Source organism: Nipponia nippon, unplaced genomic scaffold, assembly GCF_047370975.1.
Source record: "Nipponia nippon isolate SJK-2023a ecotype South Korea unplaced genomic scaffold, ASM4737097v1 scaffold_2, whole genome shotgun sequence".
Taxonomy (NCBI): Eukaryota; Metazoa; Chordata; class Aves; order Pelecaniformes; family Threskiornithidae; genus Nipponia; species Nipponia nippon.
This window is the reverse complement of record NW_028262336.1, coordinates 4,336,447-4,364,331: the sequence shown is the minus strand read 5'-3', so window position 1 is coordinate 4,364,331 and position 27,885 is coordinate 4,336,447. Positions and strand designations below refer to the sequence as shown.

General features: G+C 51.4%; 1 protein-coding gene across 2 annotated transcripts in view; it reads left to right on the top strand.

The window, feature by feature from the left end:
- Positions 1-2,250: 2,250 nt before the first annotated feature.
- Positions 2,251-27,885, top strand: part of LOC104008641 (galactosylgalactosylxylosylprotein 3-beta-glucuronosyltransferase 1) — a 31,488-nt gene continuing 5,853 nt past the window's right edge. The window contains exons 1-5 of one of the 2 annotated variants that reach the window (XM_087758839.1): positions 2,251-2,579; positions 22,309-22,453; positions 22,786-23,324; positions 24,629-24,925; positions 25,429-25,536. In XM_087758839.1, the coding sequence (XP_087614965.1) occupies positions 22,342-22,453; positions 22,786-23,324; positions 24,629-24,925; positions 25,429-25,515 (1,035 nt within the window). In that variant the 5' untranslated portion in view covers positions 2,251-2,579; positions 22,309-22,341 and the 3' untranslated portion in view covers positions 25,516-25,536. Of the gene's footprint in view, positions 2,580-22,304; positions 22,454-22,785; positions 23,325-24,628; positions 24,926-25,428; positions 25,537-27,885 lie in introns of both variants that reach the window. The other variant, XM_087758838.1, reaches the window with a different exon arrangement.

The following is a 27,885-nucleotide window of genomic DNA, read 5'->3' as shown; positions in this document are numbered from 1 at the left end:
AGATTCCTGCAGTGCTGACCCTCAGCCCCTCCAGTCCAACCATGGGATGCACTGCCTCAACTGTAGCAGTGAAACAGTCCCATCAAAGGCTGTGGACATGAAAAGGGAGAGCCTGGAGCATGAGTAAGCAAAGCCGGAGTGGTTTGGGCTTCCAGAGTTGCCAGCAGTCTTGGATCTGATCTCTTCCTCCTGCCTTTGCACTCGGGAGAGATCCCCAGGAGTGAAAGCCCTTCTTAGCCGACTGATGATTAGCCACAGACATCTTGTGTGGTCTATGAGTTGGACCCGAATCTCGGATGAACACCCTAACCCCAGGACCTCTCTAGGAGAGGTTGGTTATCTCCTCCGCACGTCCCTTCCCCAGCCACAGAAGGAGGATAATGGCTCTGCCCTGTCCCGAGGCGATACGGAGAGACTCAGTGCCTTGCAGGGGGAGGCAATCAATTTGGTGTGGGTTTGCCTAAAACCAAGGTGCTGCAGAGCCGGAGCACCCCAGCTAGCTAATTCTTGGAGCAGGGTAATGCTTCTGCCAGTAGTGCAGGATTAATTCAGGCTTCTGCTGAGCCATCTGTGGGGAAGCGTCTCGCCATTTCCTGACACCCACACGCTGGCTTTCAGCCCTGCACGCACAGGACTCTGCTGGGCCGACCGTACAACCTGGGGACTTTATGCCTCCAACACTGAGGATGGCTGGCTGGGTGGGTGGCTGGACAGATGGCTTCCTCCTGAGTGAGGGCAGCCTGGGATGCCAGGGCAGGATAGTGCCAGCCCTCAAAAAACTCGGTGAAGGAGAGCAGTGATTCATGTCCTTCTCCGGCCGAGGGAGAGGTGCCCGAGGACGCAGCCGGTGGGGTCCGCGCAGCGGCGGCGACCGTGGCAGCGGGTCCTGCCGGGGGCTGAACGCGTCCGGCCCGGAACGTCCCTTTGGCAAGGGGAGGAGCAGGCGAGCGAAGGCACTGGCATGCACACGCCTCCTGCTTTGCCCATGTTGGGTTCACCTCTGTGTTGCACTTCGTAAATGTCATTTGGGCTGTAAAATGTCACTTGATGTCTTTCTTTCTGAGGTGTTTTCAGCAAGGTAAGCTCCAGAAACGTGTCCGAGACCTGCCAGCTAACCCGAGAAGACAGGCTTCTCTTGTTCTTCTCCAAGAGCGCTTTCCAGCCAAGGCTCTCAAAACATTTCACCCTGCTTAGTGCATCCCACAGCAGGAGCTTTGTTACCTGAAGCCAAACTTGATCAGCAAGTCCCCACCTGAGCCTGGGACCGTGCTCCCTTCTGTGCCCCACGGTTTGCTGAAAGCTGTGGCAACCTCTTCAGCAGAAACTCCTGGGATGAGGCAGTCACAACCCTCAGGGGAGTAAGGGGGGGACAGAGGTGTGCTGCCCAGCCCTGTGCAAGGAGGAGAAGGCTGGGAAGACGTCTCCTGGAGCAGGGCTGAGGTGTGCCAGCCCTCACTTCTCCTTCTGCCCTCTGTGCAGAAGGCTGAGAGGTTGAAGAGTTGCTTCACACACCCCCCTTCAAGCAGCATGGTGGCTTTGCAGCTGGGAGACGCAGCTCGTAAGGGAGGCAGCCAGGGGAAAAACGAAAGCGGGCCTGTCTTCTGCTCCCACGTAACCTGCTCCTAGGCAGAGGCTGCCGTTCAAAGTGTTGGCTGGCTCATGTGGCCAACGCAAGAAATCACCCAGCAGCCGCTGCGGTGCGAAGTGGTTGCGCTAACACTCCTGGCCTGCCTCAGAGCTAGAAGGGAAACTGAGGCACGCAGCAGCAATGCGGGGATACTAAAGCCCAGAGGCATCGCGTTCCCCAAGCTTCTGGCCGTGCCCCCGTAGGCTGCCTTATCGTTAGGCGACCCTCACGGTCTGTAGCGGTGCTGGGTGGCTCCTGCTTGGAGCGAGAAATGAATCCAGCACCCGGTTAGCAGCAAAGCGAGCCCCCCGGGACGGACACAACAATCCCACCCCCTCGCCTGCAGCGGGGAGAGCCCCGGCCGGGCCCCGGGAAGGGAAACCGCCCCCTTCGAGGGAAAGGGCCCCTGCCCGGCCGCCGACCCTGGCCCCGCGTCGGGCGGCGCGGCGCTCCCGGGCGCGGCGCTCCGGGCGGCGGGGGCAGCGCTGCGGCGGGGCCGGGCCCCGCTCGCCTCCCCCCGCCCCGTCCCCCGTCCCCCGTCCCCCGCCCCGGCTCGGGTCGCCTTCTCGCCGCTCCTTTCCCCCCACCCTGGGCCGGCTCCGCTCTCGCCCCTTCCCCGCTTAAGGTGGCCCCGCGGGATGCGCGGCGCGCAGGAGCCGGCTGCGGGCGGCCCTCGGCGCTCCCCCCACCCCCGGCACAGGGTGGCCTTAAATCGGTTCCGCGCCGCTCGTAGCCGCATCGCCGGCGCCGTCTGAAGGCGGTCGCCGCCATCCGCCGGTAGCGCCGACGGGCCGGTCCCGGTGCCGGTCCCGGTGCCGGTCCCGGTGCCAGGGCGGCCGGTAGGATACAGCTCCGCCCGGCGGCGGGCGATGCTCCCCTGGCAGCCCCCGGCTCGGTGCCGCCCCGCGTTCGGAGCCCCGGCATCTCCGCCGTGACCGGCGCATCTCGCCAGGTAAGGGGGACCCCCCCTTCCATCACCACCACCACCCCGGGCATCGGGGTTTTGGGGGGTAGGGGTGAAGAGCCGGGGACGCAGGGGTGACCTTGCGGTCCCCCGGGTGCTTGGGGCTGGGAGGGGTACCCTGCCCCGCCACCGGGTCCCCAAACTTCATCCGTGCTCAGCGCCCGAACCGGCTCCGCGCTTCACGGGGAGCCCCTGTCCTTTCACCGCCACCCCCCAAACCCTGGGGCACCTTCTCTGGAGCAACATCCCACTCCCAGACTGGAATTTTCCAGCTGTGGGGAGATGCCCCCACTCCTGGTGTTTGTCCACCCGTGGCTGCAGCAGCCGCTGAGTCAATGCCGCCGGCATCTCCAGCCAGGTTACCCAAACGCGGGTCCCGGGCACGCCGTTACCCCCCGAGAGGTTTTATTGCGCCTTTTCGTGACAGGTACCGGGGGAAACCAAAGTACCGAGGGGCGACGGGGTCTGCGTGCAGCCCCGGTGGGAACCGAGCCCGAGTGGGCATCCCCGCGGGGATGGGGGACTGGGAGAGGGCAGGAGCGGGAGGGCTGGGAAAGGTCTCTGGCCCATTTCACCCCTGCCTGGCACACGGGTGTCTGCCGGGGGATGCATTTGCTGGTTTTCTGGAGCAGAGTTTGGGGTGGATGTTCCTGGGTGAGTTGGAAAGTACTTTTTTTTTTTTTTCACCCTCCTGCCACTCGCCCATCCAGCCCGGGGACAGGGGTAGGCTCAGCAGCTTGTGCATGGGAGGGAGAAACCCCCAGGTGCTGCAAATCTGGAGAGAAGCAGCTGGTTCCTCACTAACTCCTTAGGCAAACCTGCCGAGGGGCAATTTCTGTCCGCGCTTGGGAGAAGGGGCGTTCGGGTCAGCGGGGCAGCACCAAGCATCTCCGTAGCAGAGCAGTAATGACAAGCAATAAATACCCATCCGGCAACTTGAAGGCTGCACAGCTCAGCGAGCGAGCGGGGAACGATGCAGCCTCTGCAGGTGCTTTCAGCTCCTTTCCTGGACCCAGAGGAGGCCTCCTTGTGCAAAGCACGTATGCAGAGAGCGTAGCAGGGTACAGCGGCTTCACACGCGAGTCTGATCCCCCACCTCTGGTCGGGCTCAAATCTCGTCTGGTGCAAAAGGGAAAAAGGGATGGTGAGGTTCACACCCTGTACCCCTGGACCACCAAACAGCCGTCTGTCCCTGCAGGAGAGCCTCAGACAGGGCTAGGAACGGCAGCCACGTAGCAAGTTGGGAGATGGGTGCACAGAGACAGCAGGACAGGACCCTCGCAGAAGGCAGGCCGTCGTTAGTCCGAAGTGGGATACCTTGGTAGGAGATTATGGGGAGATCAGACTCAGGTAATAGAGAGGGTTACAGGGCAGGAGGGGGGCCCTGGCAGAGCTGCGTGCGACAGCCTGTGTCACATCTGTCTGCAGCTGCGCACGCTGCCAATCCCCTTCTCTCCGTGCCTTGAAGCAGGATGCGGGGGCCGGGATCACTTTCGGTCGGTGCCTGCTCCATGGTTTCCTGGAAGCTATCTGTTAGCAGGCACACCTGGGACACAGACCGTACGTGAGCACCGGCGGCCAAACACGGGCTGTGCCAGCCCCATGCGAGGTCGGCAGCCCGGTGGCTGTGATTCCCCCCCTCCCTCCCTCCCAGGAGCGACTTTGGTGCCGCTTTCAGGGCAATTCTGCGCAGAATTAAGGCTCCGCGGGGCAGTTAATGTACAGAGGTAGATGCGCTGAGCAGCTAACATGTAGTATCGGATATTTCAGGCATCGGATGAGATCAAATTAGACCCCTTGGCTTCTTTGACATTTTCAGTGTAGTAGTAATAATTACAATAATTGATAAACCATTGAGGCAACCTTGCAATCCCAAAGCAATTCAACCGGCTGACACAGAGCACAGCTGAGACGCGACCACCCTTACAGCGAAGGGCCTCCGCCTGACTTGCAAGACGCTTTGCAGCCACAGGATGGAAAGAAAAGCAGTTGGGCTGAGAACACCTGCTCCCATGGCAAAGATTTTTAATGAGCGAGGGTCCCGCACCTCTGGGCTTTGTTACGGTGTCATTTGGGAAGACTGTTGCCTAGGGAGCTGTAGAGAGCTATAGAGCAGCTAAATGTATGCAAGAGGGAATATACTTCTACGATGTACAGCCCTTAAATTCACATTGTTTCCATGGTTTGGGAACATCTTTGTGACTAGCGCGTGTGCCATTTAATGGCACCTTCCTTGCGGAGTGTCTGAGGTGGTACTGGGCAGTCAAGGCTGTGTCTCCTCTGCACCCAGCATCCTTTCTTCTTGCCTGTGAAGCATCAGTAGAGGTGCTTTCTGGCAGGGAACTTCCCTCTGCTTCAGTGGCAGGCCAGGAGATGTCCTTAGTGTCTGAGAGCAAAGTCATACCTAGCAGGCAGCTTGCTGGCGGGAGCCTGGAGTGGATTCACTCCAGCCGTACCCTCGGGTGGCTTTCCTCCCCTCTTAACCACAGTAATCACCTGCCGGTGGCACTGCCCCCGTTTCTCACTGCCTTCGTAGCTCTACCCCCCGCTGCCCCTCTCCCTTGGGGTGCCGGTGCTGCAGGCACAGTCACCTCTGGCTTCCCACCAAAGGTGGGTCTGGGCCACCCCACAACCCCATCCACCTCCCAGAGCTTCTTTCAAGGCCTCTTCTTCCTCCTCTTCAGCACTCTCAGTTGTCTTTCCTATTCCCAATATTTGGGAGCAATAAAGAGATCTCCTGACGTATGCTGCAAGCCTTCATATGTATGCTTACGAGGGATGAGGTATTTGATAGGCTCCAAAGATGCCCTTTACTGAGCATGCAAAATTGCTCTGGGAAAGCTCTGCAATTATTCTGCAGGATGTACACAGGGAAGATGAGATCTGTCCCCTTCCTCCTTGTATTTAATTGTTCCTAATAAAAGCAGAAGCCTAAAAAGGTGGTAATAATCCAGATTGGAAGCCGGGTCCCACATACCTGCAGGGCCCTGGAGAAGTCTAGAATGGCTCTGCCCTTTTTGCTCCTGGCCTTTCTGTCTAATAATAAGCATTATGTTCGTCCACACCGCTTCCCATCCCGAGATCTCAAAGTACTCCGCATACGTGATTAAGAGCACTCCCTGCCCACATACAGAGCTGTTTGTCAGGATGACTACCCCCACTTTACAAGGGAGACACTGCAGCTGATAGCGTCAGAGCTGAGACAGCCCCAGATCGTCTGTCTCCCAGGCAAGGCCCCTGCATCTCTGAGAAGCACTTGCTGGGAAGCAGCTCAGCCTAACAGGACTGCGATTTAAAACCTACCGGTACCATAAGAGAGTAATAAATCCAGCGCACGGATGAGACCTGTGGCTATCATCACCTTCTTCTCGGGCGCAGGCATGACCGCCTAAAGCCCGCTCTCCGACAGGGACACCGGTCAGACCCCACCGGTTCCTCCAGGCTGCTGTATGCCTCCGAACTGCATCCCGACCCATGCTCAGCACACTTAACAAAAACTTGGTCCTTTATCCTTTCATGCTGTTTTGAGCTGTGCAGGCTCATAATTAAGAGCTTGAAATCTCTTCTAGCTCGCTCTCATGTGACATTAGTGCTCCCGAAGGTCTTTCCTTAAAAGCTCGAATTTATCTACTTTGCCAATGTTCCCAAGTGTTCAATCAGCTGCCTTGTTGGCTTCCTCCGCCACGCAGTGCGGGGGGCTGTCTGAGATCCTTCTCCCTGAGTTAAAACCATTGCACTCTGCAAATTCCTCAAATTTATAAAATGCAAGCTAAGTTTCCTCAGGAGACGCGGCTTCCCGGAGCTGTGACACAGAGCTGGGATCCGCAGCTCTGGCGCAGGGACCTTTAGATTTCGCTTGCCGTTCATCCCGCTTCTGAGCAGGTAATCCCACTAATGCCCGGTGCATGTAGAGAGATTCGTTAAGATGGGGCTAGTTAACTCATGGAGACAAATGAGGAGGGACATCGGGGTGAAAAACAAAGCAATCATCAACATAGAACAGGGAGAATAAATGCTTCTGCATCATTTTTCTTAGTAGAGAAACTGGATTGCGTTCAGGAAAAGGTGAAAGGTAGCAATTTGATGATAACAATAAGTATTTTCCCATGCTGTGCAGAGTGGCATATGGAACTCGCTGCTACAAGATACTGCTGGTGCTGAGTGTAGGATTCAGGAAAAGAGGAGACATTTTGATGGATAGTAGATCATTCATCACTGGACAGGACAGTCCATTTGAAATAGATCTAAATCTTCAGGCTTCAACCTCTCACAATTGTCTAGCATAGGATTTCTTGTACCTTCCGAAACCCACAACATTGATCAATGTAGGAGACAAAGGACAAAAGGAGACAGACATGCTTTAGTGAAGATCACTGGGGCATATTTTCATTTCCATGCAGAAGCAAAAAATACGTGTTTTCCAGCCTGCATGCTGACACTTAGCTCTCACAGGTTTGGGTTGTGTCAGCTGGAGCGAGTTCAGGTTAAGTTCTGATGAGATTTGAGCTGGTCCAGCAGTGCTTACGCTGACGCTTCCCCTGCCTGTGCTGTTGATTTTAATAGCCTGCCAGCGTCCTGGCAACTTTGTGTGGTGCTGGTTTATGAATAATGCTGCATTATAAAAGAAAATGGTATTGTCCTATTCTTTGGATGTTACCCCTTGGCAATGAGAGCAAGGGCATTTATTCCCAGTACAGCCAGCCTCTAGCCAAGCGAAGTGCAGGGATTACTTGGAGCTGAACAGGGTTCGCAGTCAGACAACCTCGACTCTGGATAAAAGATTTTAGAGCAGCAATGTTGTCTCGTTCTGTAAGTTCACGGTGGGTTTGTGTGTGGGAGTACAGGGCACATGGGAACTGCGTTTTGCTAGCAAAGCAGGATCGCTCCTAGGCAGTCCTTGTGTGGGAGAACTTGGATGAAAAGCCAAGGAGCAGGCAGAGAGCTGTAGCTGGCAGACCCTGCTTCCCCTGGGGTGATGCTCCCCATGCAGTGTTGCAGGGCAGCCTGGCTCCTGAAGACACTGTCTCTAAGGGCAGGGGTAGAGATGTGGTTTTAGCAAGGTCCTCTGTGTCTGACAGAAATCTCCTGGTGCCCCTTGCTAGGAAACAGCACAGCTGATCCTTGCCTGGCAGGAGCAGAGGTTGCTGGCTCCTCTCCCCCTCCATGCCCCAGTCGTTAAAGTAGGATGGTTAATATTCATCTCGCCCTGAGCCTTCCTCATTCTGAAAGCATGCTAAAAAACAGCTGTAAGGGGATATTTCTCCTACGACGAGCAGATTTAATTTATTACTATGGTTATGTCCATAGCTACGAGTCAGGCAACAGCGCTGGGCTTCCTGAAAGCCCTGGCTGTGAGCAGAGCAACAGGAGCGCCGTTCTTTGGGAAAACTGCGCAAGGTGCCAGCTCGGAGGCCCGTGCTGGGCCAGCCTGCGTGGCAGCAAGGGATCTCGTCCGCCCTGCAGCGCTGGGGTGTCTTCCTCACTGGAGGTGGTCCAGCCTCGTGCATTCCTCAGGTCCCCCCTCCCTTCCACTTTACCCCACGTGGACCCAGGGTGATCTTAGCTTTCTCCCTCCTGATACCCCATCCTCTGGATCCTTCCCTCCCCGCGGCCCTTCCCCCAGCCCAGACCCCCACAAAGGTGAAAAGGAAAGGAGGCGCCGATGACTTTCCTGTATCTGCCAGCTTCCCTCTCCACCTCTGACGTGAATGAGGCCCTTCATGTGCTCCTCTTGAGCAAACACAGATGCTTTTGTTTTATGGGCTGGTGGGATGGGATGGAATTAATAAATCAGAGCGCCAGTGCTGTGCTGCCACATTCCTGCAATTTTAAGGCAAGATCACACACAAAAAAAGGCAGAAGCAAAATAGGCAATCTCTTGAGAGAGCTCAGATGCTTTGACTGTGCCTCCTGCTTGCTGTCCCACTTGGTCTCCTGCTCCCTCGCCCTTGTTCATTCCTCCTCTTCTTTCTCCCGCTCTCTCATCCCCATTAACCTCAGCTCTTCTCCTGTTCCCTCTCCTTCCTTCAGGAACCAGGTTCAGTCACACCTTAATATCTCATCTACACCCATTTTTCTTCCCTCGCCTTCCCTTCGTCTGCGTTTCCCTTACCCCCACCCCACACTAAGGTCTGCCCAAGGCTTGTGCGTTCAGGTATGACGTTCAATGTCCCTTGTGCAAGCCCAAGAGCCAGGAACGCCTCGGCTCTTATACTGTGGACCAAAATGTCTCCTTTTATACCTGCTACCTCCTCCTTGCCTCAGTTTCTCTTCATAAGGAGAATGGTGCTGCCTGAGTGGTTCAGTGAATGACTCTGGGGATAAAAACCCACTAAGTATCACTGTCCTCCTCTCAGACGTGGTACTTAACAGTGTTCCCATGAGCAAAATTAGATCCTGCCCCAGAACTGGCGGGCCCTCTTTCTCCTTCAAGCATAACCAGAAATACTTTGCCAGGCTTTGCCTAAAATTAATTATTTTAAGCCAGTAACAAGTTTTTAACATCTCTACTTGGCTACCATCAGGTGGTAAGGGGCTAGGAGAAAATCTTTTTTCTCACATATAATTAGCTAACTGTATGTCAGGCTCCAGGAGGGCAATGCGAACCGTGGGCTGAGACACTTTTTATTCACTGCAAGGGTTGTTTTTTTCTCTAATGAGCTTAGGCACTTGAAAGTCATTTCCCCAGAGCGCTTATACATTGTTGTGCTTATCTTACCTGTGGGGGAACTGAGGCACTGAAGCAGGTGAAATGATTTGCCCAGATCCACATACTTACGCATAGTTGAAGCCAGAAAAAGAACCAAGAAATCTTGTTTCACAGTTGAGTGCTTTATCCTCTGGCCTCGGAGGAGGCCAGCAAAGACCTTTATCTTGTTTAGATGAGTGGATAGTCATTCCAAGAGGATGCTGGGGCAAGGCTATCTTTCTGTACTAATACGTGTCTTAATGAGTCCTGTTGTTAAGCGGCTTCGGTGATAGATCATGCATCTTCTTCACTAAGCATTGAAATAATTTTTTAATCATTAAAGCTAATATAGAATCCTCAGAAACATCCAAATCTCACAGCAGGGGCTCAAATTAGCCAGCAAACAGAAACCAAATCCTGATTATCCCTGTGCACCTCTACAAAGCCCACAGGCAGCATCTGCTGAAGTCAAACACGAGCCCGGCGGAGCTGGATGTCAGGGCTGGGCAGGGCAGTCAGAGGCAAGCTGGCAGCTCCTACTGCTCCAAGGTCCACAGCAAGTTTCTTTCCTCCCTCAGACATGCGTGCCAGCTCCTTGTCTCTGTGGAGCAATAGGAAAGGCAGCAGGGGCATGAACCACTGACTCCAGGTAGCTGAGATATCCCCTGGCAGATCTTTAGAAAGGAGAAATTATTTGCATTTTGGCAAGTGCTATCAAGTGGCAGATCTCAGCCTGGCCAGCATTTCTCCCCCACCCCATTTTTTTTTTTTCCCCTTGGAAGCGCCTCCTCCGTCCTACTTCCATCAACCTCTTGCAGCCTCTGTTTTGTCAACAACTAGGTATTTCAAGTGTCCTCTCCAATCCAGCCCCTGACACTGCCTTCATTCACATGTCTGCCCTCCACTGTGGGGTACCAACACCTCTTGCACTGTAGCAGCCCACAACCTTCTCCATAGCTCCTCCAGTAATCCCAGTGCGTTTCCCGTTCTGGTTAGGAACTCTCATGCTGTTTCCTGTTTTCCTCAAACTTACCGTGCTCAGCAGCATGTTATCGAGTGATAACAGGACCTTTCTTTACAGCAGAAGTGATGTTTCTAACTTCCATGTTAGAACAGGACTCTTGGAGCATTGAGGAAAACACAACAAATCTCTTACTACTGGATATGGATCAGCAGCTCCATTACAAGGGAAGGCACAGGACACTGCTAAGCACTTCGCTAAGATCTAATCATCGCCACTGACCTCTATGCTAAGAAGACTTTTGTGGGTGAATATAGTTTACCCTAAAGGATTCTTTAGGAAAGGATAATTAAAAATTGCTCCTACCGCCTCCAAGAGCCTTCGTGCATGGCGCTCCCTTCTCTTGTCACCCTCTTGAGAACAAATCCAGTACCGTTTGTGTATCATGACCAGTCTCCCCACTTGCGCTCCCAGTCACAACACCAGCCTGTTAGACAACCTCCGCACACTTCATCCCGCCTAACAGCCTCTTCTGGAGGTGCTGCAGAGGTCCCCCATGGCTCTCCTGTCAACATCTACTCCCATTCAGCGGTAGATAAGCTGCCATCAGCAAGTTTTGTTCATAGTCCAGCGAGCCAAGCCACTCTTGGATTGCAGCTCTGTGGAAGTCAAACCAAGTCCTGTACCTGGTGCAAAATAGTCACTAGGCATGATTTCTGCTCTTTTGTACACCCTTCTGCATCGCACTTACCAGACAGATAAAATCGGATACTAGATATTTCTCTCCTAACCCCAACGTGGGTCCTGACCTGAGCATCAGGACAAACACAGATGGCCTAGAAATTAGTTACAGCAGCAGAACCAGGAGGCCAGTTTCTTCCTTCTTCCTCCCCAAGAGGTTTTGGGATGTTTCCCCTGCCTAGGAACTGCTGCTGACCCTTCAGGGGTGATTTTTGCAGAGCTGCTGAGGGCTGGAAGTATGCACTTTCAAGTTTGCATGTGGGAAGCTGGGAATGCCTCACCTGGCTTGTTGACCTTCACAAATGTCCTCGCAGAGAACTGCTTTTGGCCTCACCCTGCTGTAGCTCAGAAACACCAAGGTGTTTGTCACGGTAAGGACACACGTACAAGACAACGGTTGACAGAAGACCGGCAGCCAGGCACCAGCTAGAGGTGCGGGGTGTGCGCACGCTGGCAGGGCTTTGGGGAAGAAGCGGATGGGAGCAACCTTAGTAACATCATCCTAAGGTTAGCCCAATTTGGGTAACACCAGCATCCCTCTGCTGGGAGAGAGTTAGTAAGTTGAAGAAGGAGTCTTTACTGCAGAAAGAGAGAAAAGGCTGTTCCCCAGTCACATAATATACAGAATCTGGTTAAGGACAAAGACTGTGAAAAGCAACCCTGGTGCTGCAGGGGCAGGAGATCATTGTCCAGCAAGAACAAATCAGACCCCTGTTCTAAGCCATTCCTGAGTTTCTAGAGACCCAGTTTCTAGTTCTGCAGCTGCCACTTTTACCAGCATTGCTGTCTGTGGGGAGACTACGCACCGACCCAATCCTCAGAAAGCTTTTAGATAACCAGAGGATGCTTTCCTCCCCCCAACACAAGGAGAGATCCAGATTCACCCCCAGAATCAGGAGAGATTCAGATCCACCTCTAAGACTTACGGCAGCAGCCCATTTCTTGTTTCAACGAGACTGCTTTTTGTCTGCCCTGATGTTTCAGGCTAACCTGATCTGCCTTTGAAGTGAGCTCAAAGAGCTCTCAAAGCGCAGAGAAGGGTTCAAAAAAAACCCACCTCGTTCGTCTCTCCCCTCCAACCAGAAGTATCTGTTCGTCCGTTATTCTGCCCAAGGCCAACTGGCAGCCCATGCATGTGGAAAGGAGGTAGGAAGGACAGCGCTAACCAGCAGCCCTGAGCGCAGAGATGTAAGAGCCAGGGAGAGGCATCTCCCGGTATTTTCTTGCTGGTATTTGTGCAAAGATCACACTCCAAGCTCAAGGGACAGACAGAGCAGACACCAGCTTGGAGGTAACCAACCGCTTACTGCATCAACCCCTTACTGCATCCAGGTCTTGAGCAGCCTGAAGCACACAAATTCACGGATAAGCCCATGAGTACAATACAGCACAGGCTGACCTCCCTCCCAAGAGGTTTATAAACACCACGTGCAAAGACCAGCTTCAGCCTAGGTTACTTTCACGTGCAATTAAGGAGCACAGCAGAGAGCAAGCCCTGTGCGCTCTAAGAGAGCAGAGTTTGTTTCTTGTGCTATGAGCTTGTCTGCCCTCAATCCCCTCACAGCCTTCCTTGCCTTCCCAACAGACGAGCCTCTTCCATTTTAACAGTAGAAGACCTGGAAAAACAGAAACCAAACCCTACACCTTTTCTTTCTGGTAGGACTGGATTGTTGTCAGAAAGGGGCATTTGGCTTTTGCTACTCCTCAGCTCCCTCAATTTGCCCAAATGCAGCCACCGCACACTTTTTCTACAAAGAAAAACTTCTTTCTGTGATGATGTAGGGTTATCTTCTGGCAGCTGCTGCCAGTGCCCAAGCTAGATATTTTGACTATTGCGCTGACTGCTCCCCCGGCATTCCCAGAAGGTGGGAATCACATATAGGTCTCTTGATTTCAGATGCCCTGGCACCTCATCTGGATGTGGCCTGCCTGTGGTCCAGAGTCAACAGCTTCCCTGTTAGGAGAGGGAAGGACAGCAGGACAGCCTCAGCAGGACACTGGCCATCGCCTTCCTGCCCCTTCGTGACTGTGCTCCCTTCCTCCCTTTTCATTTCACATGCAGAGGGCAGGAGAATAAACACTGTGGTCTTCTGACTCTCTAATTTTCATTCTGGTGTTTCTTTTAATTGAGCCCAGGCTATACAGATCAGCTGTGGCATTTAAGGTACAAATCAAGCAGTGGACCATAACGTATATCTATTGCAAAAGACAATTCTCTAGGTGCCACTTTATTTCTCCCTTCTACATTTGTTTTTAAAAGTGTCTGCACGACACTTGGATGCCGCACAGCAAGTGGCAAATCTAATGAGTGCTGATGATTTATTCGGAGGAAGAAATCAGAATTAGCATTTTGGACCATCTCAGCTAGTGACAGAGCGAGCCTATTTCACACAGCTCAGACAGCTGCAACAGCAAAAATGTCCATCAAGGAGACCGAAGTGGTGTTTCTCCTCTTTCCGCTTCTCACTTAACCAACGCCTACGTGATGTGGTGGCAACTCATCAGTGCTGGCCCGCGTCCGTTCCGTGTTAATCTATGGAGCGGCCACCCACGAAAACATTCTGCCCAAATTTTCTGTTTGCATGATGCTTTCATTGATCACATAATTCAGGCAGCTTTCCCAAATAAAAACTCTGGGGGATTGTTGCCCGTACGCCGCACACATCCTCTGCCCACAGTTGTTTCCGTGCAATAAGGGCTCTTCTTCAGGGTGCCAGCACACACATGTAACCATTGAAATGTCAGAATTTCCACAGATTTTGGTAAGACAGTAGACGTCTTTAGCTATGTCTATGTTTTAAATGGCATAATTGCTGTTCCACTCATTTGCAGTGTGATTTAATCCAGAGCAGCTTCTCCTTCGGTTTCTTTTGCCCTCCCTAGGAGTAACCGGGAAGTCCAGCAGGGAAGAGCATTTCGACATTGCCTTTGAAAGCAGGAGGAAAACAAGCTGTCTAAATCAATCAAGAGTGTGCATTAGTGATAGCATGTTCCTCTGGAGGTCTGCATTTGATGTCATATTGACACATAGCTAAGATCAAAGCCCATCTCTGCATCCTGGCTGCTACCAGAGGAACAGCGTTGGCCTTTGGGGCCCATATCTTTAGAAGGAGCTTGTGATCAACGTGATATTTTTTTTTTCCCCAAACAAGCACCTGTGAAATGTAGTTATCCATCAAATAATGCCTAATGCCTTTTTCTCTGAAAAAGTAATTCCTCTCTGTCTTTGAAAATGTTCTGGAAGCAAACACTATGGGTTTTTCCTTTCTGCTTTTGTAAGAAACCTGTAAAATGACAGCTCCCACTCCTGCTGAACAGGCATCAGCTGTTAACTCAGTAGGGAAAGCTCTGGATGAAATGTAAAGATACCTTGGAACAATCCAGTATTGGTTTTGCTTCCTTAGAATTATTTTGCCTCCTCGGAAAAAAAGAAAGCTTTTTTTTTGGATAATGCAGATATTGGGCTGATTCACGCTGATACGTTTGGAATGATTATTCTGTAATAGTCATCAGCGCCTAAAAAGGACCTCAGTTCTGCCAGAGCTCGGCAGCAGGGGAGAGAAGTCGACATTTGAATAAGCCCCCGACTTTCCTTTCAAGAGAGGGTAACTCCAAGCAGAAAGGTCTTTCAGGAGAGCGCTGGCTTTCTCAGGAGACATCTGGTACCTCCTGCTTCTCTTTGGGCCTGAGCTGCCAATCTTTCTGCGGGTATTTCTGGCACCCCTGGATTACGGCTCTGCAGCAGAGGGAAATTGGGATGGGGTGGAGGGCTGTGTCCCTGCGAGTCACAGCCCACCCTCGCCAAAGCGCAGGGGGATGGGAAGGCGGTGACAGGTAGCATGGGTCGATCATGAAGGACGTTTGGGTCCAGGCTGATTAAAAATAGCCTGGTTTAGACCTCCTTTTGCAGGCTCCGGAAGGCTCCCTGCATAGCTGGTCTTTGCAGCCAAGTTCAAGGTCTAGTCTATATCCGAACTGGGTTATCTTCGTTCCTGCTGATAGCCCAGATAGCGCCTGGATACCCTTGATCTACCTGGGGATAGCAGGCTGAGCCACGCGCTGTCTCAAAAGTATTGGCTCCTGCGGGACCTAGCCAGCAGATTTAATTAGCTTCGTCAATGTTTCTTTTTTGTTTTCTGGTGGGTTTTTTTTTGCTTTTTTTTTTTAAGCTTGGGAACAAAGCCCTGTATAAAGCATCATCCTCCCCCACTCTGTGCTCCTCAGACACAAGCCACACACCTGGGATAAGGATGCTCTCGGGAAAGGCACCGTACCGAGCTGTTTACAGACGAAGGTTGGAGGAAGATGCTTGACTTGGGTTCGCGCGGGCAGTGGAGGGATGGGGATGTGGAGGGTGCACGGCGCGTTCCCCAAGGATGAGCGTGGTTTCTAGGCTGAAGGAACTGCAGTCCCATATGGCAAAGGGATTGGAGCTGGCAGGGAGAGGATGAAGCCTTTCTTTACATCTCAGGAAGAAGCGTGGGGGCTTGGGAAGGGCAGCTGTTTCGCTGGGAGTGACTCACTTCCCAGGGAAGTTGTCCCCGCAGGAGCCCGCGCAGCGAGTGACAGAGCATAGATGGGGCCGAGCCTTGAAACCCCCCAGCTGCTGGTAGCTCCGCTGTTCCTGCCCTGGGGAAGGACCTGGCCATCCTTCCCCGTATTGTTTTATTATTTGTAGTTCTCTGTTTTTTGTCTCTCCAGCAGGCTCAGTTAATTTTGCTTCACCCTCTGTCCCCATGAGTGGTAGGGATCATTCAGATGGCAGGCGTCACTGGCCCAGAGCCTTTCACAAGGTCTGCAGCAGAGGAACGATTAAAACCCCCAAGCACCTTCGGACAGGACCGCAGTGGCCTGTGTTGCCTGTGCTACTGGGACATCAAGATCCCAGTTGTGGGTTTAGGAAAGAACCTTTCCTTTCCCTGTTCCATCGTTAAAATTTCCCTTCCTAGAAAAAAAAAACTCTTCCTTTTTTTTTTTTTTCCTTTTGCTTTTCAGCCACCCAGTTCCAGCGGAGTTTAGGGGAGAAATTGCTACTTACTGAGCAGAAAACCACATCTCCCTTTTCACCTTCTGTTTCCCACCCCCACAAAAAATACAGCTGGATGTGAACCCTCAGGCACCGTCCTTTAGATTTAGCCTGTCCTTTCTGTCCTACATCGACGCCGTTCCTGCAGACCTGTCTCGGGGTCAGAGAAGCCCCGTTGTTGAGAAATGTCCTGTTGTGGCTGTGTTTGCACAGTAATTACCCCTGCTTTTCCCAGAGCAATAACCCATTCCACCCACTTCTCTAGTGCCTCGAATCCGTCCTCCCCCTTTATTGTGCACATCTCGAACAGGCGGGAGGCTGCCCGGTGAGGGGAAGCGCTGCGGCATCTTGGCGTGTCTCAATTTTAAACAGTATTGAAGTTTCGGCTGAAGGCTCTGATGGGCCCAAGGGAACGGGGGGAGAGGGGACAGCAGCTTCCTGTGGATTTCAGCAAAGCAGAGACAGAGCCGTTGCTGATCACCGCAAATACCGGCGCTGCCATGAATTATGCATTCCTTGTTTAAAGAGAGGTCGCTCTCATCAATAATTGAAAGCTCCCTGCTCTGCCTTCAGCATCACATCTCCCACACCGGGAGTTAGGCAACTCATGAAATCTGCATGGACTTCCTCAAGGTGGCTAGGGGTTGATGGAGAGAGGCAGCAAAACGCAGGCAAAACAAACCAAAAACCCTGCTGACAGTTTCGGTGCATGCAATTAAGAGTCATCTGCATCTGCCAGCAGCTCTGCTGCAATTCTGCCCTTCTCCTCTCCCCACACCCCTCTCTCCTATGCCTCTCTCCATGCACAGAACAGCAGGCTTGCAAACATGGTACAAACCAAGGTTAGGGGGTGTTTCTTGAAGCTTTTGGCTCTGTTAGCTGAGACTAGTTTGCTTTGGGTGCTTGCCTAGAAAAGTCTTTACACTGGATGGCGGGATGTTCCCGGAGGACAGTTTGAACTGTGAAATTTGTCCCTCTGGGGAGATAATGATCTTTAGAGTCTGTGTCTCAGCCTACAGACATACAGTCCTGGGGCTGGGGTTGGTCCAACATTCAGGGTCTTGTAAGCCTGGCTCAGACTGGCTGCCCTGAACCAGAGGCTGCAAAATCATCTTTCTTGCAGAGCAAACTTTTCGAAAGGTGTGATTCTCGTGCTGCATGAGGCAAGCAGAGGGCAGAACTGCAACCTCAGAACAGAACTACCAAAGCCTGCGTGATCCTAACCATTTCAGAGTTATCAAAGAGGACGTAATTTGAACAGCTTTTCAACAGGGCTGTAGGAAAATCGCAGGCACCTGAACTCACCCGTCAGCCTTATAAACTCCGGTCAGCTGGGCCTCTCCCTAACTTTCACCTTTCTCTACCCAACAGGTCCTTTCAAACTGCTCTGCAACGCAGGGAGAAAGTCGCATATGTGACCTCTTAAAGTTGTATCTGAACAGTGAGGCTGCCTGGGTTGTTCTCCAGCCTGGGAATCTTTATTCCTCTCCCAACATCTGAGCTGCCGTGCCTGTAGCAAATTGTACCCTGTGTTGGTGATTAGTCAGTGGCAGATGAAGGGATCGGTCACACATGATGCTCTGAGCCTCAGCCAGATCTTCATCGTCGATCTGGGACATCCGAGCTGGGGCTGGGCTCTTCCCCTGTGTGCTTTTCTCATTCTCTTCTCCCAAATCCTTTCAGAGTAATGCCCCCTGCATCAGGACATGAGCCTGAACGGAGACTGGATGCTGTGGCGTCCCAGGAATTGAGAAGTCTGACAAAGCAGCGCGAAGCCAGAGTAGTACGAGAAACATTTTGTCCCTATCACACTCAGCTTTGTGCTTTGTGTGTGTGTGTTTATTTTTTAATGGAGAACAGAAGATTGATGGATGAAATTAAGAAGAGGGATGTGTAATTGGAAAACAGCTCGAGAAGGCTACAGGCAGCATATTGAAGGCATCCATCAAACATCCAGCTAACGTTGTTAAGGGTGTGTAACACAAACAAGGGCTGCAGGAGACACTAGGAAAAAAAGTAGAGGGAGGAGAAGAAAAAAGTAGAGGGAGGAGAAGAGGGAATAGGCAGGACAGGGGAAACAGCAAGGGAGGAGAAGAGCCAGCAAGAGAGTACAATCAATAATATTTGTATTGCAGTCGCATCCAAAGGCTCCTGTTGGGATCTGTAGGATCTACACGACTGTACAAGCACATTAAGAGACAGTCCCTGCCCACTACAGCTTAAACCCAGGACTTACGGGGTGATCGCTGGAGATGGGTTTAGATGATCACAAAATTTTCTTCTGATCTTGAATCTCGTTTAATAGGATCTGCTCTGTATGGGTTTAAAGGGAGAAGGAAGGCAGCTGATTGTGCCAAGAATACACACAGTAATGCCTGCCAGCCAGGCATGCAATTAATCTGAGCCGCTTAGGGGACTTTGTTTTTAATTACAAAAAGTAGGTAAAAATATGTGCAGTAAACCTCCGTAAGCCCCACCGGGGCCATCAGCAGGCTGCCCAGAGGCATTGCCATGTGACCGGGTTTTGATGCCGTGTTTTCAGGAGGATGGGCTGACGCTTTAATGGACCACTTTGTGGGAAATATTCCATGCGGGGTCAACATTAAGAAAATGCAAAGGGCCTTTGTGTGGGGAAGGAGAGAAGACAAAGGCTAAAATTATTAGTAGGCCAGGGGATTCCTCTAGTCCTGGAAACAGGGAAGAAGAGAGACTCTTAAGGACTGAGAAAAGGCAGGTGAAAGATGTAAAGGAACAGAGAAGAGCACAAGCATGATGGATGCAGGGGGCGGCAGTGGGGGAGAGAAGGTAAGGTTTTAAAGAGAAAATAAAGTATTCCAAGACAGATTTTCTGAAAACAGCGTTGAAGTCAGACTCCTCTGCAAGGTTCACAAGTGACCTGGTGCTTTATGCAGGGTTTAACAACTTCAGCATTGCACGCTTTGGAAAAGGAATAGAGAGAAGGTGCATGTGGAAAGAAATGAGCAAGGAGCACCAGGGGAGCTGCACACACAGACAGCATCTCCGCCTGTTTGCAGTGTTTGGGAAGCATGAACAGGGCTGGCTGTGAGGAGGAGGAGAAAGAACTAGAAAGGGAATTCGTTAAAGCTCTTCTAACTCTGATCTGCTCTCCTCTGTGCTCTCTTGGTAACACAGCTGCCACCGCCACCTCCTCTTCTCCTTCCCTCCAGAAGCGACCTGAGTTTGCAGCAGTGGCAGGCCCGCTGCATAGAAACTGTGCCTGTATAATTAAGGGCTTTTATTAAAGGGAAAAAACACTGGCTGCCTGACTCTAGTGCAAGGATGTTTGTAAGTGCAAGCATCCCAGAGGAAGCAAGGAGCTGTGATGACCCCGAGCCAGGGCCTGGGTGGACCTAGGTGTTTGCTGCCGTTACAGGGCAGTGCAGAGCCCTCCTTGGATTTCTTTGGTGGCTCTGTCTGTTTTCACAGCCCTGAGAGATGGGAAGCTTTGCTCTGTGCTGCTACGCTGGGAAGGAAAGGGATTTCCTGGAGGGAAAGCAGTCTCTGGGTAGGTAACACCATCCTGCCCTGTGTCCAGCCTAGATCTGTAGCTTACCAAACACCTACACCTTTGGCACTAAAGCTTGAAAGAGACTCTTGTACCTACCCTGGACCCAGCCATCAGAGAGCAACAAAGCTGTGCAGAGCCAGCACGTTTGCTGCACAAGGCTCCTGCTGGCACCACCAAAACACTCCAGTCTGCCCCTGGCCACACAGGTTCTTGGTCCATTTTCCATAGCTTGGAAGTAGAGGAACGCCCACCATGGTCTTCCCTGAGTGAGGAGGTAAGAAGCATTAGAGACTATTACCACGATCAGTTGGTTTGGGGATCAGTGGAGACAGGCTCCCTAGAGGGATTGCTCCAGTGTGGTACTGTTCCTAACAAGGAATGAGCTCATGTTGCAGCAATTTCCGTAATAGGGCTTGTGAGTATCTACTTGCCTGCCAGAAGATTTGCTGAGACATGCTAGTCTTCTGTCAGATTTGGCTGAAATGGGTTTGATGGTTATTGGCGGCAGGGCACTGATGAGCCCTGCGATCGCATAATCCTTGTTTTGTCAGGAGACCAAGGTAAATTGTCAGGGAAAAAAAATTAAAGACAGGTCCCAAGAGGGTCCCAGAGGATGACTTTCAAATAGCATCCCCTGGTACTTTCCAGGAGTACCGTGTGGCTGCTGTCACTGCAAAGCAGAGCCCTTTTGGACCAGTTGTCCTGTTTCTTCTCAGATGATTCGCTAAGGCTGAAGCAGGGCAATCCTTCATCCCCTTTGGACAGATGAGGAGCTGCTGGGCCCAGATCCTGGGAAAGGAGTTTTCTTTGCACTCAATGTGCCTATGTGCCTTTGAGGACCTTGGTTTTGGACGACTGGCTTTCAGTACACTCAGGAAATCCTTGGCAGAGCAGGAATTTAAAGCCAACCAATTTGAACCTGCTTTCCATCCTTTGTATCAGTCTGATGCCATCGCCCTCTTCCCTCAAACTGCCTTCAGCCTAGGAGAGCAAGAGGGGCTGGCGGGGCTGTGCCGTTCGGCAGCTCTCCAGTTCCCAGGCAGGTGGCTGTAGTTTCCCAACAGAAACCTCTCTGTAGGAGGCTTATGCTCCCTTTAACCTGCCAGTGAGCATCGCTCTGGTAGCGAGGAAGTCCACCAGGAGATGTATTTGGCGTCAGAAAGGTAATCCCAGAGAAAACAGATTACAGATGTTACCAGGAGGGAGAGGGAAATAAAATCCAGCTATCAAACATCAGGCAACCTGCTTAGAGTGATAGCAGAAAGTCCTCAGATGGGAACAAGTAGCTTTGCTCTGTACCCTTCAGTGTTTCCGTGGGCTGCGGCTCTCCAGTGGATCCCTCTTTCTGGAGCACGGCTTTTGTTGCTGGTGTGTAAGAACAGCATCAGGAGATACCCAGAGAGGGTCCAAAGCAGAAGCTAGAAGTTGGAGGAAAATGTTCCTGAGAGTGTGCCAGAGCCGTACAGAAGGCAGCACACGCACTAGGCAAGCCCGTTTGGTGTTGGAATTCCAGAAGTCATCTCTGGGATCTCATGCTGGTATGACTTACTGCACACGGGCTGTTATGGGTCTTTCAAACAGGTGAGCCAGGGCTGGGACCTCATCACACCATGACTATACACAGGGCTGAGTTATGTCCCTGAACAAGTGGCCTGCAACAGACATCCAGGTACTTCACTCTGCATTTTCCAAACCGGTCATTAATGTGGGATACTTTGTTGAAGGCATGGCTGCCTTGAGAAGCCAAGGATCTGATTCCCAGACAGACTGACTGCTCGTTAATCATATTAACTAGTGGGACCTGAAGGTGCTCAACAATTGTGAAAAATCAAGTACAGGACTACTGTAGCTTGGACCATCTATAAATAAGCCACCCCCTGTTCTTGATTATTCTTGATAGTTTTGTCCTTTATTTCTCTTTATTTTCTTTTAGCTCCTTTCACCTTATAGAAAGAGTTTCGAATGTTACGATTCCTCAGATCTCATGATCATGTACGTTAGAGAAATGCTAAGAAAGAAATTAAAGTATTCTGAAGTCTGCGATTTAAACTAAATGCTGCAGTAGCCAGCCACTGCAAGCCAGGAGTAGAAAGGGATGTGGAATAATTAAACTTTTAGCAGGTGTCACCAGCATTGTGGAATGACTGAGGCAGGGATTTCGTGGAAAACTTAGGAGGTGATAGCGTGCATCACTGCTTGCCTCAATGCATCTGCATAAGGAGGATGAATTAAAACTGCAGGAGTGAAGGAGATGCTGGCTGTCTTGAGGATCCTTGATGTCTTCTGTTTTGTCCACTTGCATACGCAGGAACACAAATCTTGCACACAAGTTTTAAAAAATTCTACAAAAGAAGCAAATTAAATGGTCGCCACAAGCTCAGGAATGAATACCAGCCCCGGAGAAGGGGCAAGTAACAGTCTTCTCTGGCTTCAGAATCAGCAACTTGAACAACCCTAAGTCAAGGACAGTGGGTGCATCATGGGGCAGCGGGAGGTTCTTTATAGCAATATAAATAGATAAAAGCTTCTATTCAATAGCACGTGAATGGGCCAGGGCAGCTGGTTAATGGTTCAGGCCTGCAATGTTGTTAATGGGGTTCCTTGTAAACTTATACTTAGACAAACGCTTTGCTGGATCAGGGCCCAACATTCATCACGCCTCCCTCCAAGCAAGACAAAAGTCTATTCCTTTGGCCTCTAGCCTCACTGTCCTAGCATTTGTGGTGTCTGATATTTTGGAGGCTTTACTCTTTTCTCTGCTCTGAAAGGTAGAGAGATGCCTGGGCACTGGAAGCTCTCTGCAGTATGCTGAGGAGACGTAACCTTCTTACCACGCTCCTGATCGCCTTGCCATGGGCTCTTCTCCTAACCTTGTGGCACCAGTACCCAACCACCCGCTACCTCAGCCTACTGAGAAGTAAGTGCAAGAGTTCTGCTGTCGGCGTGCTGGTGGTTGTGATGATTGCTGGTGCAAACCCTCGGCAGGAGATGCTCTCTGGTGGAATGGGTTAAACAAAGACAAACTTGCCTGAAGGCCCCCTCAGGGTTTGCCTACAGCAGGCACACAAACTGTTCTTAGGCACATGTTAAACATGCACCTTAGGCTGGCTTTGGGGAGAGGATGCTGATGTGCTGAGCACTGACTCCAGACAGATGTGGCCCCAGCACTCCCTGGAGAGGAGGCAGCCCAGCAGTGGTTAGTTCTCTAACATCTTTTTTCTTCTTCTTCCTTCCTTTCTTTTGTCCCAGAAGAGACAGATGAGAACATCACCTCTAAAGCTCTCCTCAATGGTACATCTGCACTGAGAGAGGAAGGCCTCCCATCATGCATTCGGCAACAGCAAAGCATAGGGGCAAGGCCTAAAGTCATCCAGAATTATGTGTACTCCAGGCCTCCCCCATGGTCAGACACCCTGCCAACCATCTTCGTTATCACCCCTACCTACACCCGGCCAGTGCAAAAAGCTGAGCTGACCCGTCTGGCCAACACCTTCCTACATGTACAGAACCTGCACTGGGTGGTGGTGGAGGACTCGCCCCGGAGGACCAACCTGGTGTCCAACCTGCTGGAGAAGGCAGGGCTCAACTTCACCCACCTCAATGTGGAGACACCCAAGAGTCTGAAGCTGGGGCTGTCCTGGATCCCATCCCACACCCCAAGGGGGACACTACAGAGGAACCTGGGGCTGCACTGGCTGAGGGACAGCTTCAGCAACACCGCACCACCAGAAGGGGTAGTGTATTTTGCCGATGATGATAACACCTACAGCCTGGAGCTCTTTGAAGAGGTAAGAGATGTAAAATGACATGGGACAGAAAAGCAGGATACAGCTGCAAAGCCTCTTAAGGCCAGCTGCACTTGCAAAGACCTCTAAGATAGGGCTACCATGTGGACTTCTAGCATCAACTGGGAGACAAGGGCTCTGGCATGTTGCCTAGAGCCCTCCTCTCCCTCCCCACACTCAGTGGGAGCTGGGTATAGGGCAGATGGAAACCTATAGCTATGCAAACCCAGTAGCCATGCCCTAGAAGGCTGAAAGAGCAAAGAGAATAGCTGCCATGGTGTAGGCTGCAGATGTGAATAGCCACTCGCACAACGTTGCACCAGCCAGAGCCCCTTTGGCGGGCGACCAGAGGATACATACTCCAGAATTTATACCTCTTCTCAGGCAGAGTTGACCTGATTTAAATAAGCACCGAAGACAAACTTCTGGCAAAGCATAAATCTGCACTGTTGTAGGGGTGTGATGGGTAGGGGATGTTAGAAAAGTTGACTGACTTCCTAATCCACCTTTTCTCCTTGGCTGCCTTTCTGTACTCTGAGTGCCAGCCACCACAACAGGGCTGTGCCCCTGGGGTCACAGAAGCTTGCCCAGACTTCTGCTGGAAACTTGGCTTTTGTGAGATGCCAAGTCTATTACAAACTTGCAAAAATGATTATTCAGTAAACTCCCTTGTCACCAATTTAAGCCAAACTGTACTATACCACTTGAAATAGAGTTATGCATCAGAACACATTTCCAGTTTTCTGAATTTTCTCTGTTAAGCTCATCCTTTCTTATTTCTTTCCAGGTCCTTTCTGACAATTTCAGTTAGGCAGTAGCCATGGATGGAAGAACAAGGGTGGGGGGAATTTGCAGTAAATGAGGACAAAGATGCATCAGCTGGGGAGGGAGATTAGTTGCATGAGGGTGAAGTTGGAGTGGAGTTGATAATACGGAGCTAGAGGCCTGGCAGAAATTGTGTTTGGCATTTACAAGAATGATAAAATTTTGCAAAAAATGATACAAGTTCAGATGAGATCAGAAAACCAAAGGTTTTCTTTCTTCTGCGGGACTGAAGGTGGGCACGGAAAAGCCATGCGTTTGGTGTTCAGAGCATGTGCTAAACCAGCCTTGTGGCTTTGCAAGCTGTAGCTCTTCAAGCAGTAGCACAGGTGAACAAGAACTTGTGCTGCCTAGAGCGATGCGATTGCGTGGGAGGTCAACGGGGGAGGACAGGTGCCAGTGGAAGCAGAGGAGGGCATACTAACGGGGTGGGAGAAACGTTGCAGGGTTGAATTCTCACAGCACTGCTTCTTTCTGGCACACAGATGCGCTACACAAGGAGGGTGTCCGTCTGGCCGGTGGCTTTCGTTGGGGGACTGCGATACGAATCTCCAAAAGTGAGCCCAGCAGGGAAGGTGGTGGGTTGGAAAACCGTCTTTGACCCTAACCGGCCCTTTGCGATTGACATGGCTGGATTTGCTATCAGCATCAAGCTGATCTTGGAGAAGCCTCAGGCCAGTTTCAAGCTGGAGGGAGTTAAAGGAGGCTACCAGGAAACCAGTCTGCTGAAGGATCTAGTGACTATGGATGGGCTGGAGCCCAAAGCAGCCAACTGTACAAAGGTGAGCAGGACAAGAGACCTTGAAAATACATTCTCCTTGCTGGGTCCTGGCTGCTTTTGCAGCCTCCTGCCGTGCTCCTCCACCTTCCGCTGTGCCTGGCCTGCGCTGGCGCACGTCAGCGCCAAACGGTGCTGGGACAGACAGGCAGAGCCTGCCAAATTCTTCATGGATGCGAAGCTTGGGGAGCGCTGAGGAACAGTTAGCGCTGTGCACTCTAACTGTGTTAATAAAGAGCCTCAGCCGTACAATTCGCACTCAGATTGCTTCTCCAAAATCCAGGAGGATTGGCAGAGGGTTGAATCTGGGGTTTCGGTCCAGAACGATCCCTCCTCCTTCTCACTGTTTCACGTGCCTGTGAAGTCTCTCCTAGGTTCAACCCCTTTGAATCACATCCTTCAAACAGCTGCGAGCCCCGGGTGACTCAGGATCCCACTCGATGGATGCGCTGCTCTCGGCGTTTCCATGGCATCCAGAGCCCCTGAACTCTTTGTGATTCCCTCTAGGTGTTGGTCTGGCACACAAGAACCGAGAGGCCCACGCTGGTTAATGAAGGCAAGCGTGGATTTACAGACCCCAGAGTAGAGGTGTAAGCAGAGAGCCAGCTCCAGGGTGTGAGTACCCTTGTCTTTGTTGTTTTTGGCAAGGCGAATAATCTGTACCTGTTTCCTTATTTATGCTGTTATTTCCTCAAAGACTGCATATATGATTGTCCCAGTAACTCCCTTACCATGCCACCCTTTGCACAAGAAGTAGATCCTCATCTTTACCCACTTAGGGTCTGCATTTCATACTCATTCAAGCCTCCTTGCAGTCCACACGGAAGCTTTGCCTGCATACAGACAGAGAGAAAAGTGGCAGAAGAATCCCATGCTTTCACTCAGTCATAATGACAAGTCAAATTCTTTGCTCCCCTATTTCTGCCAGCTCCAAACTCTCTTTAATGTGGGAGTTGCCCTACAGCGTGTGGAAAGAGATCACACTCTTGCAGATGAGCTTTTCCCCAGCAGCCCTGCCACCTCTGCAGTGCTCCATGCGTCCACCGTCAGCTTTTATCCTGCATGAAGGACTGTGGTGTGGATGCTGCAGGGAAAGGCTGGTGGGACACTGAGAGGACCTCAAAACAGGAACCAGCAAAGAGCAACCTACACAGACTCTTAAAGAGTTTGAGGGGCTCGGTACCAACGTTACCAGAGCTAGGAATAGACCTGCTGCTGAGGAGAAATAGTGAAGGCGCTAGGAGTGACTTTGTGGTCCACAGAGCCAGGTTCAGCAGCAGGAGGAGGGATTATGGCAACCACCACAGGTGAGGGCAGGAATGTATCAGAGATCAGTGATGTGTTCTTAGAAGCAGAGACTGATGAAGAACAGGCTTCAGAGAAGCTATGACCTTCTCTGCCAGCTGCCATGCCCTCTGATCCCAATGTCTGCCCTTGGCAGATTCCTAGCCCAAAAGTCCCGAAAGAATAAAGGTATTCAGTTTGGGAGTACCCAGCTCTTTCTGGAATGACTCATATCTGTGGCAAGATACAGGATGCTGAATGATTTACTCCTACTTTGGAAAATATTCCAGGGCTGCTTTCAGTCCTGACCCCAATATACACCTCAGCTCAGCTCTACCAGCGGAAATATAACTGACAGCTTGTATCCAGGCAGTCATGAGTATTTCAGCTTCTGCACTGATCTGCTGTGTGCATTACTACTGGCTGCATACAGCATTTCCACATCATCTCATCATCTCTGAGTGACAGCCGTACAAAGTGCAAAGCAATCCCAGCGCCTGCACACCCAGCAGCAGACGAGAGGCACAGGAGTCAGTCGCCTAAACATAGACAACTTGTGCCGCCAAAAGGACCCTGGGGTAGCCTGCCTGGTCCTCCTGTAGGACACAAACTCTGTACCTTATCTGCCAGCTTTTCATTAATATCTCAGATATCCTAGCGATCCGTAAATGATGCTAGACACCTGTGCTTAGGCAGCAGCCCCTCTTTTAACCTGTGCTTCTGTGGAATCTACTAGCAGCGACAAGCTCATTTTACATACCCACCCACGCTGGGTCTGCAGTAGGCTAAAGCTACAATTGCCCAAATTCAGCTCATAAGGACTCAGAATCCAGTTAACTGGTCTGGAGGTACCATTTACTTTGTAAAGGATGAGCATGTTTATAAAACCTCAGACAGATTAGACCTGCCTTGCCTACTTGGCAGAGGAGGGGTTGACTGCTCCACTACGGATACAGAGTGTGGGTGTGACGTTTTCATAAATGTGCCATTTATGTATCTGCTTTTTTGTCCTCACCTTCTCTCCCCGGCCAAACACTTAGCCGTCCTCCATGAGAAATGCCACACACCTGCTGTGGATTCTCATGGGAATGGCTCCCCGTAAGTCATTTGTTGTGGGAAAGGGAAGCGACCAGTCTGAGAGAGGGAGACACTGCCACCCATCCACCAGGAGGGCTTGCACCCTTGTCCAGAGCCATCCTCTCAGGGTGCTTTCAAGCCAGAGTCTCGGCTGGGCCAGCTCTACAGATATTGAAGGAACTTTCCCACTTGCATTAGCAGAGAATGAGAGTGACCACAATCCCTTCTACGCCAATGTCTGCCACGTGGGGCAGCTACTCTGACCTGCCAAGCGGGCAGGTGGCATCCACTGCAGGAGACACCTGCAAGGTAAATTGCTTGACTGGGCAGTCAAGCAAAATCATTAGATTCCCCCCTTTAAAGTTTTAAATTGAGATCTCTGCTGATGGCTACGGCGTTTTGGAGGTCCTTACTATCAAGGCTGCTGAGCTTCAGAACCTTGACAGACGTGATCTAGATAAGCCACAGCGCTGAGAAAAAAAAAGAGGTAAAATTGCTCCCCTGAGGATGTTCTGTTCTTAGACACAATAGGGAGAATATTTCTGTCTTTTCCTCCTGGCAATTAGTCCTCGCTGAGAATCAGATCAAGCCAGTCAAGTCCCA